Consider the following 13742-nt stretch of genomic DNA (forward strand, 5'->3'; position numbering starts at 1 on the left):
ATGAGCAGCTCCACATAACATCTTTAAAGATACGTTCGGTCAGCCACAAACACCTAATGCTACCTCATCAACCATAGAGTGGAGGCAAAGGAAGCAGACAAGTTCTTATTCACCATTTACATTTATTAACCCTCAGCACTGCAAGGTTGCTCGGTAACCGGCGTGCGGCGTCGCTAACTCTTCAGTGCTCACTTCAATGAGACAAACGCGCAATGACTTCTGTTTAAAGGAACTCAGCTTTCAATTGCACACACTTCCTGCGCAATTCAAGCATCTCCAACAAGGCTTGTCAGCACCCTGGACATCAAGTGTCGACGTGATCCACACTCTTTCATACCTGGTGTGCCAAACATCCCGCTTGTTACAAACCAAAGCACGCCGCGTGGCGACAAAACTACTCCGCTGCTGTTCCCAACACTGCAGTGAAAAACAGTACTGCAGGCTATCGTTTGTACCCGACGTAAAGTGGTCTTCAATTTACGGCTCCAGTACTGCGGGATAAGGACTATTTGAACTTTACAGACATCACCGTATCTTTTGCTGTCGTTACAAAACTATATTACAGTAGCTGATACTGAGCATGCGTGATGCGACCGGGCGTTTTATTCTATTGGGATGAAAGATCTGGCCAAGCACACCAGGTATGAAGCAGCAAGAGATTTTATTTTAATTGCGAGCCACCGGTACTCTCTCTCGAGAGGCTTTTAATTAAAATTGGTGACTCGGGAAAATAACGTGCATCACCAAAACTTGCGGCTAAACTCGTAAAACTGCTGGTGATGAAAAACGCGTTCCACGCGTGTAAAGAGTAGAGCAATGTTCTCTTTTAGAGAAAAATGCAAAAAAAGGAAAAAAAAAAAAAAGCAAAAAAAAAAAAAAAGAGAAAGAGGTATGCCCCCTGTAGCACACTTTAAAATCTCGAGCAGACTGTTTTCTTCAGCTAGAAGAACTATGATCGAGGAGGGAGAAGGGAACTGCAGCCACACCCAACAAAACTGACAAACGCGGGTGCGTGCCGTTCCATCCTCCTTTCCCTTGAAGTACTTGTGGAGCGCTGTTTTGAACGAAGTACTACTGCCGTCGCCTTGGGGTGCCATGTGGCAGCCTCTCCAGTAGCGGGCAGCCGTCGGCAGCCAATCAGAGCTGGCGGCCAAAGTTCAGGTATGTCTTGAGCCGGGGCGGCAGCGGCAACTCGAGGATCCGCTGACGCAGTAAGGGAGGCTGCTCTTGTGCTGGCTGCACACAGAGGACGACAAAATCGTCAACTCCCTCACGGAAAAAAAAAGAAAATTCATGCGGGGGATACGCACTTCCATCCAATCACCGAAGACATCTGCCGTCTTTATTACCAGCGCTAAGGTGACATGGGATTGGTGAACGGGACAAGCCACAGGTTGTCAGCCTAGAATGTTCCTGTGTTGGATAGTACAACTCTTTTCCGTAATGCTATAAAGAAAGGTCTAGACTTTTGTCAGGTCCTGTTCTTGCATAAATCCCATGAATTATGCCTACTACTGTACACTCTTGGACGAACTCAAAGGGGCCATGAAAATTTGTTCGTATTATCAAAAATTCGTCTTAAGCAGAGTTTTTTCTAAAACTCTGCTTCTAAAGAAGCATAGACACATTTCTAAAAGAAGCAAAGACACACTCCCTGATTTGGCAGGGCAGGAGCACAGAAGTGGGTTGCTTTATCAAACTTACAATCACTGCTGAGACTTTAGATCCCACAGAGAAAAATTGGCGCAGCCTGTACCAGTCAAGCAAGGCAGGAGAAACGTCAGAGCTGGAGGCCTAACTTCTTCCCCACCCTGACAGCGGATCCCAGGAGAGAAGGAGCAGAAACAGCAAGTCTAGGCACGTTCCTGGTACGGCAAGTGGCAACCCAAGACTCTCACCCTCGACATTAACGGCCGCCAAAACTGGCTGCCACCGGTCTTGGCAGGTCGTTCAGTCGACTCGGTCGCAGCTGACCGAGCTGCGTACGTCGCCTCTTTCCAATCCAGCAGGGCTTCCCCGTCTCAACGACCCCGCCCCAAAATTTTTAAGCTCAACACAATGGCCTCCTGCTCCGCAGGGAGGGTGCCCTGTTCTGACCAGCGCGCCAAAGGTGATGAAGGTGAAAGCTCCTCACAAGGCGAATGCTCATGTGCACTCAATATATTTTTTTTTTCTGCTAAAGCCACTGCGCGAAGGTCATGCTGGGTGCCTTGCGCTGGGATAGCTTTTCTTGGTATTTTTTTTTGCTAACGCCGACGGACCACGCTCAAGCTCCAACAGCTCTGCTGTTAAAAGTTGGGTGGTTTCTCTATCAACGTGCAAAAGGACAGCTACGGCTCCCACTTTGGAAACAAACCAGGGAAGTTGAAATTAAACGATGTGCAGAAAGTAACGGTACATCAACTCCGGTAGGTTAGTTACAGGGAACAAGGCTACGTCTTAAACTCAAATTTTTGGAGTTTTACACGCAGAGGCCATGCTCAGGCTACGAGACGTGCCATAAGGGAGGGCGCTGGATTAATTTTGACCACCTGGGGATCCTTAACATGCACCGAAATCTCAACAAGGGGGTGTTATAAAGTTATTTGCCTCCATCAGAAAAATGGCTGCCGTGGCTGGAATCGAACCTGCGTCCTCGGAAACTAAATAATGCTTTCCTGGCCTTTTGAAACTGCGCTGAGCAACGCCTGTGACATAAAACAGTCTGCGCAGTTGAATTTTCGCAGTGAAGCAGGGGGCAGGGAGAAGGTGGGTGTTCGACTCACAGGCTGCGACGAGCAGAGATCATCCAGGGCGACGCGCTTCCAGAGCACCGAAGCGTCGCCGCCGGCTGAGCGCTTGCGGTGCGGCTCGTCATTGCAGCCGCTGCCGTCGCCAGAGCCGCACGTGGAGCCCCCCACGCGGGCGGCCGCTGGCACCACCACGTTGTTGCTGCTGCCGCCACTGCCGCGCAGGCGCGGGGGCAGCCGCCGTGTGGGGGGCTTGGGCGGCTGGTCCCGGTCCAGCCGGGCACGCAGCAGCCGCCGGATCGTGCCCCGGCTCAGCTCCTGGAGGCTGCCCGGCTGGTAGTCGGCTGGGAAGCCGGAAGGACACCAGCGACGTTATCAAGGGAGCCATGAAGACACAAAAATATTAAAGCAGTTCCACTCATTGCGAAAGCTGTCAAGTGCAGAGCAGTGATTTGCCAAAGCAGCTCTGGCAGCCTCTCTTGACTGGTTTCAGTATCAGTCCAGCGCTGATACCGAAGGTAGTCAAGAGAGGGCACCGCATCTCCTGAAAACAGAATAGAAGAAGACACTGGGTTGAGTTTTCATTAATTTGGGGTTATTAATGCATTACTTCATGTTGTTTTCCTTACTTTATGTCATTAGGTACTTATTTACAGCCTAGCAGAGACAGCCTCTATGGCAACAGTGCAGCACAGAGATCACCCCCAACACTGTGCACATGAGTAATGTGTGCCTGTGTACTGCAAAGGGACCAGCACTAAAGACATTTTTACCGGCGTCCTAAGCGCAAGCTTGAATTCAAGTAATACGATAAAATGGAACTGTCGGCTCCGTTACAGTTTCCCAGTCGTGTCCCTCTGCGGTGGCTCAGGTTGGCGTCTGTCTGCCAATGGCACAAACAAGATGCTGCGACGTCATTGAGAAATCACCGGAAAGTGGCGGGCAAGTTCACACCGCTTCATATGTTTCCTTTACTACCGTATTTTTGCGATTTTAAGCACCCTCTTTTCCCCGAGGAAGCGCGCAATGCCCAGGCTGCCAACTGTGCTTGCTGGCTCGCTCTGTTCATAAGCAGGAGCTGTCGGAGTGGCGCAGTTTCCAGCTTTACATGCACGGCTGGGCTACAGTGGAGACAGAGAGAGAGATAATATTTTATTCACAGGTAGAAAGTGAGGAGTAGTTGTTGGGAGCGCTGCGAGATTCAGAGGCCTCGGTCCAGGCTTCTGCTGACGGCTTCTTGAATGAAGTCAATCAGGCTGCGTTGCTCCTCTTCTCTTCTAGGTGAGGTCAGCCACTCTCTAGTGCATTGTTTTCTAATTTGGATGTATTGAGGGCACTGCCAAAGAATGTGGTCTTGGTTATTTGTAATTTTGCACCGTGAACAAGATGGTAAGGGCGTTGTTTTGCCATATCTGATGCGATGTAGCCTCGCAGGTGTTTCGAGTGTTGCAGTCAAGTACTTCAAAAAATCTTACATTACAAACCAGTTCGACAGGACAGAAGACGACCTACTGTGGGATACTGACAGCAGCGGCTCAAGCCTTGCAACACGCTCGAGTGGTAGTGAGAGTGACTGAGTATTAAGCTTATTTCACTGCCCGTGCATACTTTTCTTTAATGCGTCTTGTATAAAACATTACCTGCACCTGTCTCGTCTAGATATCGCCGTGAAAAATGTGTGTGTGTAAGTGTGTGTGTTTATGTGTGCGTGGGGGTCATTTTATATTATTCGAATCTTAGCGCCCCTCTCAATTTGGGCATTGCGATCGTGAAAAAAAAAAAAAGAAACGGGGTTCCTAGAATTGAGCAAATACGGTACCTCGATTACTGGTTTCAAATTTGCAATAAAATTGGTTTCGTTCTTATCGGGGCAAAGCAACGAACCAAACTTGTATTTCGTCTTCATGGCATCTTTAAAGGCCAGTTGTAGCAGACCTAAAAAAATTAGTCACGGAGCAGTATACTCCAGTGCATTCACACAGGAGGTGCGAAATGGGTTCAACGCGTAAGCAGTGGCACCAACTTTTTACTGGGTGCCATACCATGAGTAGTTTTCCAATCTGCTTTAAGCTCCCCAACACAAAGCAAGAGAGGAAAATTTGGGACAAGCCTCAGGATGTTGGGCGTCATCATTCAACATCAGCCAAGTTTGGCCTGTTTACCAGCTTGACCCATTTGTGATGCGGCGAGCTGCAGGCCTCGAGAATGCAACTGGTGAAGCTGGTGGATCGGGTGGAGGCCGCTTAGCAGTCACAGACAGCACTTGCACGATTGATCGATCCAAATGGCTCGCACTCCGAGTTTACAGTCACAAGAGCATGCGAGGTTTTTACAGCAATGTGGAGAAGAGTGACAACTGCACACGCATGTTGTGAACGAGGTGAACAATTATAATAAAACCACCTCCACGTAACAACTGCATACTTTCTTTTAGCCCTGCCTCCACCCACCTTTTGTTCCCTTATTTTACTAAGCCAAATGCAAATCCGGCTAGCACATATCAGTGCAGAACTGGGATGCAGAGCCCCAATCAGAACGGCCAATCCCTCCTCAAACACAGACACTGCATTGTCTGCGGGCCTCATTTGGACTCCACTGAACAACTTGGTAAAGCACAGGTCACAAATCCGTGAAGGTGTCTGGCACTAAAGCTGCCACTTAAAAACATTGCCACGTGCATCCAGTAAAAGTCTACGCATGAACACATTGACAAGGGGCCCCTCCTACAAGGGCCACTCCTACCGGCCACTCTGGACTGCTCAGAACTGCACCAGAGCAGCTGCGCATTTTATTTGCCTGCAGAAGTTCTACTGTAGGAGCAGTTCTGGGCTGCCCGGAAACTGCTCTGGACAGGCAAATAGAAGAGACCAAGGATTCTACACTGAGGATCCGCACACTAGCGGGATCAATGAAAAAGAAGAGAGACTCACGCAAGACCACCTCAGGACATCCTTCACGCGGAGGCACCAGGCTGGCAAAGGACACGGGCAGGATATTCTTCTCCAGCCACGTTTCCTCACCCGAACGCTTCACCTGCACCAACTGAGAGAATGAAGGGGGAGGGCTTAACGATGGCCGCAGTCTCCTGTGGCCGCTGAAGTACGTACCCGAACGATTCAGCTCTTGCCACAAGAACTATTGGAAATGGAAGTCAGGTTAGGGTACCATATTTCTGCACCTATAACCCACCCCTGCATATAATCCGCACCCCCACTTTCAGCCTGCGGAAAAGAAATAAAAAACTCCTCGCATATCGCCTGCACATTTGATACAGGGAAGGCTGTACCAAGGCTACTGCTCAAGCAACACGTCACATACTACATAGACAGAAAAAGTGTATATTTATCAAGTAGAATACACTGACTGCAAGGCAAAAGTCACAATTAACTAATACAATTCAGTTGTTAGAGGGCACTCGTCCTTGTTTTTTTTTCTTCCTTGTCCTTGTATGTTTTGCGCAATCACTGCCATGGAAGGCTTAGTCAGTGCCACTGCGTAGGAGCTTCACCACACAATGCGCATTGCTGTGAAGCTGCACTAAAAAAAAAAAAAAACCCCGTGTATTATCCCCACCCCTATTTTTCCACTGAAATTTTCGCATTTCTGGTGTGGGTTATATGCGTGAAAATACGGTAGTTTACGATTAAAACTGGGAACAATCCGCCCGTGTTTGCTTGCCTTGCAGCGAATTTTCCCTACCCGGTCTCTCCCACACCAGCACAGCTCGGAAAGAGACACCGTTCGCCCAACCAAGTATGCGAGATCCTTCATGTAGCCAAACGCGGGTCCCAATGCGCGATTCCGAGATGAAGGCCGGGGCCCACCTGGTCGTTGCAGGGCATGACCAGCACGCCGCCGACCTTCAGGAGGGCCTTGAGAACGGCCGCCTGCTCCGGAGGGCACGACGCCCCACAGTAGACCCGGTCGTAGCGGCGACCGGTGCCGTCTATGCACATGCAGTTGCCGACCACAAAGCGCGGCTCGCAGAAGTCGTGCTCCTCCAGGGCCTGGCTGGAGCGCATGAACTGGGACACCTGGGTGTGTAGCGCACAAGGGAGGGTTGATGGCTCGTACGTTAGAGAAGCGGGAACACTCACACCACCAATGCAATCGAACAAGTGCGTCAAGTCGATCGCTTCAGCAGGCCAATTTAGCTTAACTGCACTAGGGCACATCTATCTGTCCAGGAGATGAATCAGCCAACTGATTGTGCTGATTCAATGAGTCACACAAAACGGCTTTGGAAGAAATCAAACCAACGGCCTGATTTTCTGTCACGCGACACACAATGCACGGAGCTAGGCGCGAGCACTACTATTAAAGAAAATTTGAGCAACTGATTCTAGCTATGTCAGTTGTCCAGCCTAGTCAATTAACGGACTCAGAAAAGGTTGGATAATTCAGTAGAAAGCCCACCCTATCATTAAGAATAAGCTGGCGCACATGTGCGTCTGATATGAATATCAGCTAGGCATGCAACTTGCCCGATAATGTGGCAGGTACAAGCATATTTGTACAGAGCAGTGTATGGGCACGTTTAGCTACACACAGATATACTTTTACTGAGAAACTGTGTGAAGCAAACTGTGGTGCACTGCGCCTCGAGCAATAAACGCTCAAAATCATAAGCTCATCAGTTTTAAAAAACAACAGGCAGCGCTATTCAGCTTCAAACCCAATTGCATTCTAGGGGCATGGCTCGACAAAGAGAGCAATGGTAAGCATGACAACTGCAAGAAAGAGTGTGATATGAGAAGCCCGACAAGTTCTTAAAAAGAAAAGTTGCAAACAGCACAACAGGAAGCACAATGGGAAAACAAATGCCGGGGAGTGCAAAGAGAAGAGCACCAAGACTAGAGTGACTGTTTCCACAACGTTAAAAGTGCTTAAATTCGAGACGAAACTGGCTTGAGCCCAACCGTGGTTGGTGCTCCACTAACAAAATACACGGGAACAGTTAGCACAGAACAGCTTTCGAATGAAACCACAAATTGGTTGCACCTAAACAATAAGCAAAACATTCAGAACTTGTTATTGGCAAATTGGGTGTTATTCAGTCTAATTCCCAGCAGTTACCATGCGCTACCATGTAACTGCAGCATTTGCTGGCCTAATTAGAAGGTTGCCCAACCCTCAACGAGCTAAGGCTATGCTTTTATTGCTCTTCAGCTAGTGTCATTACAAGACCCTGCAACAAGGCGTGCTATGTGCCAGCAAGGGCCATATCTTACCCGTCCGCTACAATCCACCCCCCTCCACCCATCCTACAAGTGCACCCACATTGGAAGGCAGGCTAAGATACACTGACTGACAGACCTCCCCAGCCACCAGTACTGCTCCACCCCATAAACATTACTGCACAAAAGAAAAGCGTGGGGCACAGTTCTAGCCCTTGGTATGGAGAAGAGCCCCACCCCCTCCCCTCCTTCCTGATAGAGGAAGTCCCTGTAAAGCACCTTGAGACGCGCATACTGCACCACGTCCTCGTGCAGCTCGACGCCGTGGTTGACCCCGTGGGAGCCCAGCAGCAGTCCAGCCACCGTGCTCAGGTAGCCCGTGCCACTGCCCAGGTTCAGGAAGGACATGCCCGGACGCAGCTGGAGGGCCTCCAGAACCTGCCGTGCCACACACGTGCACGCACCGCCTTAGCCTTGGCGGACTGCTTTCGCCGCCAAAACCTAGATTGCAAACTACTCGTTTTAAAGGGGTACTGATACAAAAATTTTGCATCTTGTTTTTTTTTGCAATAAGGAGCTCATGACCTACCTATTGCATGTGGAAACCTCATTCGCTTCAGCGCGTGACGGTGGTTCAATATTTTTCATGTATGTGAACAAAAACTCCCAAGGCTCTAAGCATCTTGAAGCACAAGGCGTTCTTTGGAAAAAAGGCACATCCTGGGGTGGGTGTGTTATCAGTACACAGTCACCACCAAAGTGGCACGTCATTCAAAACATTAATTTGACAGGCATTCCAAGCACGAGGCACTTTGTGTACGTGTGTGTGTGCACTTGTTTGCTTGCTTTTTTTTTTCTGTCTCTGCACTTGCTTTTAACTCAAAAAGCTGCCCTTCTCCATTTTGAACTTGGCTTCTCTTCTCTCATCGTCATAGGGAGGCCGTGTAGAGTGTGCAGTACGAAGAGCTGCATGCCTACGAAGAGGAACGGTGGGATTGAAAATCAGAATTCAATCGGCAGCAGAAGCGGTTGGCAAACACCACCAGTGAACAGCTCAGACAAAATACATATATATCTTAGAGTGACGTAAAAAATATGTATCTAATCCTTAGGGATGGCCACACCCCAATGCCTAAGAGAAGTTATATTTACTTACCGTATTTTCCGGTCTATAAGTCGCACCTTTGTATAAGTCGCACCCCCCTCAAAATGACAGTTTTTCCGAAAAAAAAACGTATATAAGTCGCACCGGTATATAAGACACACTTGTTCATTAGGTAAACTCATAGTGAATCAGATCGTTAGAAAGTGCGGCGAAAGTACATGGTTGCGGCGGCCGCCGCCCATCCCCTGTAAGAAGGGCTAGACACGCGCATATAACATCCAAAGTCTAGACAGAACTAACTTCTCAAAAATAGTTTATTGATACACATAGATGGCATGTACGGACGGCGTTTAGGCAAAACCATCGAAGTCTTTTTCCTCAGACTCGCTAACAAATAATTCAATATCTTCAGTGGGAGTTCCACCAGCGCATCACTGTCGTCCTCCGACTCTCTGATGTCTTCTTCGCCAACATCGTTACCACTCGCGGACCGGATTACTCCGGCCTTTATCAACCCGGCTACAACTGTTTTTGTAGAAATGGAGTCCCAAGAGTCGGAGACCCATTTGGCCACCTCTCCAAACGTCGCACGTCTCTTGCATGCTGTCACAAATCAGCGCAATAAAGGTGTCATGGCGGACGGAAGTTTTTATTTTGTTTTTGCAACCCAGTTTGATGTTACTTTGAATTTATTCTGAACTGTAGTTACTGCGCATGGCCTAAAGTGGCGCGTGGTTGTCGCAGGCCATTATCATGTTTTTGACTAGAAAAAGCTCAAAATTCTTTGGTGCAACGTCCCGAAGCGACATATGGGCTATGAGAAATGCCGTACCGGTGGGCTTGGGATTGATTTACACCATAGAGTGTGTCTCAACATGCGCTGGCAACGCGCCGCCGCCGCGAATCAGATTTATTCCATACATAAGTCGCACCGGTGGATAAGACGCACCAACGAAAATTTCAGAAAAATATCGCGACTTATACACTGGAAAATACGGTATTTCTTTTACCAAAATTATATGTCACTTTTATGGTGTGTGCTAAACAGCTTCACTAGTAACCCACTAGTGAACAGACTGGAATGTCTCGTGATTTTTGAAATGCTTTTACCAAATTTTTGCACCCAAATCACATGCACAGGGCGAAACTACACATACAGTGTCAGAAGATGCCAAAGATACCCGGGGCCACAGGCCAAACCATCATTACAGTGTTTTCACGGTGCCGATCACCCCGTCAATGGTGCAACAATTCCAGAAAGCCCACCTCAGAGTAGATGCAAGGTGCTGACAGGTGCAGGTTCCCTTGCTTCCACGCTAGGTCTCTGTAGGCGTTCTCCTTATAGCCGTCGGCATAGTAGTGGGCCCGGTCGACCGCTCGCAGTGCACTCTCCACATCGGCACTGCGGATGTAGTCCGCCTCCACCAGGTGGTCCACCAGTTCGTCATTGTCCTCGCCCGCACTCACAGCACCCCCCATGACCTGCAATTAGTGAAATTGTCAGGCAAGGTTGGTTTCTCCATCTAAGAGATTAGTCTTGGTAGCGGAGTTAAACTGACATATCATACGTCATTTGCTAGTCCAGCACGTGTGTTGTCTTTTCTTTGCTTCATGTCTACATCCTAGTTTTTCCCGGTCTTCCCAAGATTCGTCATGAACCCACAAGCCCAGCGAGCTGCACTTTAACATGGCTACACAAAAGTGTAGTCACGTAGTCAGACAGCGCCATGATCCCACTTCTCATGCAGGACAGTCATGTGTCTTGTCATGTTTTTTTTTTTTTCGTGTCTTGTCATGTTTTTTTCGTTTATATTACAGCCTTCTATTTACGTTCTTCCACTAATGCTCTTTTTACAAAACTCATTTGTGTCATAATTCACCAACGTGCACTTTCATTTTCTCCTTTGCTAATCCGCCTGGCTCTTTTGTTCTTAATTTCTTGGCAAGGTTCCCCATACCCAATGCCCCACAGACCTGCAAAATATTTGGAAAAAAAAAAAAAAAAAAAAAAAAAGAAACCCAAATGTGCAAGCACTGCGCAATGCTGCACCGCCAATCTTTTTTTCTTCTTTTCTACTTACAAGAACGTGCAATTTTTCCAGCACTGTTGGAATTCAAAAGGTAGAGGACCCCCCATAACTCGTGCTTGAAGTTTTTATAACCATCAATGGGTGTCTGTGTACTGCGATTCAACCAGCTTGTAGTTTTGAATTTAATTTTGCTTGTTTGGGTGTACAGGAATAAAACACTTATGCCACTACAAGTACTGCACGATACTTGCTCACAGGATGTAAATACACAGTTCAGCAATAATTAACTGTTAGAAAAAAAAAAAAAAGGGGGGAAAGGTGCAAAAACCCTGACAGATAACATCCCATGACAACATACCTGACTCAACCTATCGTGTTTGCCTGATTGACCATACAGCAGCCAGCGATTGATCGTAACAGGGAAATGACGAATGTGAGAAAAATAAGGGAAGAGGCAAAGCATTTATCTGAATGAGGAGACCTTTTTGCAATACTGCGTCTGCCAATAAGAAAGCAGTAGATGCAACTCTTAACGTTCCGTATATTGTCCTTTTCCCCTGCTCTATTTCATTTCAATGATTGCTAAGTTCGCTTTCTCAATCACCTGCTCAACGGTAGCCGTGAGTAGCGATTATCTGTTATTCTTATCTATTATCCAGGAACATTGCCCGACTTTTGCTATGCAGTGCTGAAAGCCCACCGTAAATCAACTGCCTTCACCTGTGGCATGCCACATATTGAGGGGAATTTTTCTCCTGGCTTCTATCCAAACTCATTGGCCCTGCCGACCATTGAGGAAAATTAGAGAATTTTATCACTTTGACAACTGCTGCACCGTCTTCTTATTTTCCAACAAGTTTCAAGGTTCTGAAAAGTATAATTTTAGTGAACGCGTCCGGAGCAGCGTTTTAACGGTTTGCACATACAGTAAAGCTTGACACAAAGCACGCATCAAGCCTTGCATTCAGCCACTCACACATTTCATGCCACAACAGCCATACTGAAAAATCCATCTTGGAAAGCTGCAGAGAAGTGCAGCTAGGTGTCTGCTTGAAACTCGCAAGAAAACCCACAAGGGAAAGGGTAGTAATTTTAACGGAATTCCTGAGCAAAGTATTCAAAGCAGGTACAGAAAACCTGCCCTTATCTCAGCTTAGCTGCTATATCAGTGAACCAGGCGCACCGTGAAATGCTGCCAACTTATGTGGTTGTCTTATCTCGATAAGTGCTGAGGAAACTGGGAGAAGTGCTCTAGAAAGGGTAATGGTGACGCCATAGAGCGTCTCAGCAAATTTTGTTTTCCCACTCTCAGTGTCCTCAAGGAAACTTAAACAGGCTGCAAAAAACTAAAAAAAAAGTTGTGCAAGCTTGCTAATTCAATTAGGTCAACAAGTCAAATGGAAAACAAAACTGCCCCCGTGATCTCACTAATATCTCCCTCCACCCGCATTTCACAATGAAATGAACGAGCAAGAACCCATATTGTTGTGTAACACGGCGATATCAGAAGCAGGCAGACAGTGCATGCGCTTTAAGGGGTGCACTTTGAGATTTTTCAACTTTTTTTGCACCAACCAACAAACTTAAAAAAAGAAAGTGGCAGACATCAATACGCAACAGCAGTTAAGTTAGCAAGCGCCCCAGTCTCGTCTGAAGACTGAATTGCGCAAAAAACGCCGTTTGTAAACAAAGAACTTCCGCCGATGCGTACGTACTGGCCAGCTGGTTAAAAGACGGAAGAACAACTCTTCCATACGAGCGACAAATTCGAAGACCGACACCGAGGCTTTCCGGACAAACCAAGGCTACCGCGGAGACGTTGCAAAATGTAGCAGCTAGATAACCGGCGAGGTAAAACGCACTGCGCACTTCGAGCCCGCATTGATGGGCTTCGCCAGACATTACTCAGCGAGTCTGCTCACGCATCTGCAAGAACTAACCATAAGCACACGAAGAAAACATCAGCGGAAACAAGAGCGATCTAAGACGCAACGGAAGAAACGCGATTCATGGTTGAGGGCAGAAATACGGCCTTGATTGAGAGCAGATAACACTTTCGTGCGCGTTAACGGCTCCTCCGAGTCGTCACGCGGAAGCGAAAGTTGACGGCTCCGAAAGCGGTAAACAAGCAGTTTCGACATATGGTCCTAAGCCTCGATAACAAGGTACCACCACCGCTCAGCGCGCCGTGGTTCCTCTACACAACTTGCCCGAAAGTTGTCCCGAGAGCTGTTGTTGCTATGCGTTTCAGCTGACGACGGGCTGCCCACGGCACAGGCGTTGATCCCATAGAGACACCATCACGTCGAAGCAGTCAAGAAAGCATGTCGCTTTTGTCTCTGCCTCGATACACTTTTCTTTTTTCTTTCTCAGCGCGCACTGAACTGTGTACGAGACAACGCAGGTAGCGGACGTCAGCTGCAGGCGATGTTGCACGGAAGTCGTCGAAGCAGTCCGCGCGCGAACTACTAGCAACTGGCACTGGCCCAAGCCTCCAGCTCGCGCTCGCGCGCCGTTCACCTTCCGCGCGTTTCTTTTTTAGAAGCGCATTTCGCTAACGCCGTTTCTGACAACAGTGCACGTAACTCACAAATACCGAGCAGCTGTTAGCAACAAACAGAGGGCAGGCAGTCAGATGGCGTTTGCTAATGAAAACAGAACGAAGTGTTTTTTTTCTTTCTCCCCAACAACTCGACAATTT

At 48.0% G+C, this 13742-nt stretch overlaps 1 protein-coding gene across 4 annotated transcripts; it reads right to left on the bottom strand.

Moving 5' to 3' along the window:
• Nucleotides 1-105: 105 nt before the first annotated feature.
• LOC144159209 (protein-L-isoaspartate O-methyltransferase domain-containing protein 1-like) lies at nt 106-13683 on the bottom strand. Of its 4 annotated transcripts, none has more exons than XM_077690564.1 (7): nt 13252-13683; nt 10278-10493; nt 8186-8344; nt 6554-6763; nt 5660-5771; nt 2766-3073; nt 106-1236 (listed from the first exon to the last, which is right to left on the bottom strand). In XM_077690564.1, the coding sequence occupies exons 2-7, from the start codon at nt 10488-10490 to the stop codon at nt 1138-1140; spliced, it is 1101 nt and encodes a 366-aa protein (XP_077546690.1). In that variant the 5' UTR covers nt 10491-10493; nt 13252-13683; the 3' UTR covers nt 106-1137. The 4 variants fall into 4 exon arrangements, with proteins under 4 accessions (XP_077546690.1, XP_077546687.1, XP_077546689.1 ...); XM_077690561.1 differs by lacking the exon at nt 13252-13683 and adding an exon at nt 12757-12971; XM_077690563.1 differs by lacking the exon at nt 13252-13683 and adding an exon at nt 12018-12041.
• Between the last annotated feature and the right edge of the window lie 59 nt (nt 13684-13742).

Source organism: Haemaphysalis longicornis, unplaced genomic scaffold (genome assembly GCF_048455015.1).
Source record: "Haemaphysalis longicornis isolate Haplotype H1 unplaced genomic scaffold, Haemaphysalis longicornis Haplotype H1 scaffold_10, whole genome shotgun sequence".
In the NCBI taxonomy this organism is placed as follows: Eukaryota; Metazoa; Arthropoda; class Arachnida; order Ixodida; family Ixodidae; genus Haemaphysalis; species Haemaphysalis longicornis.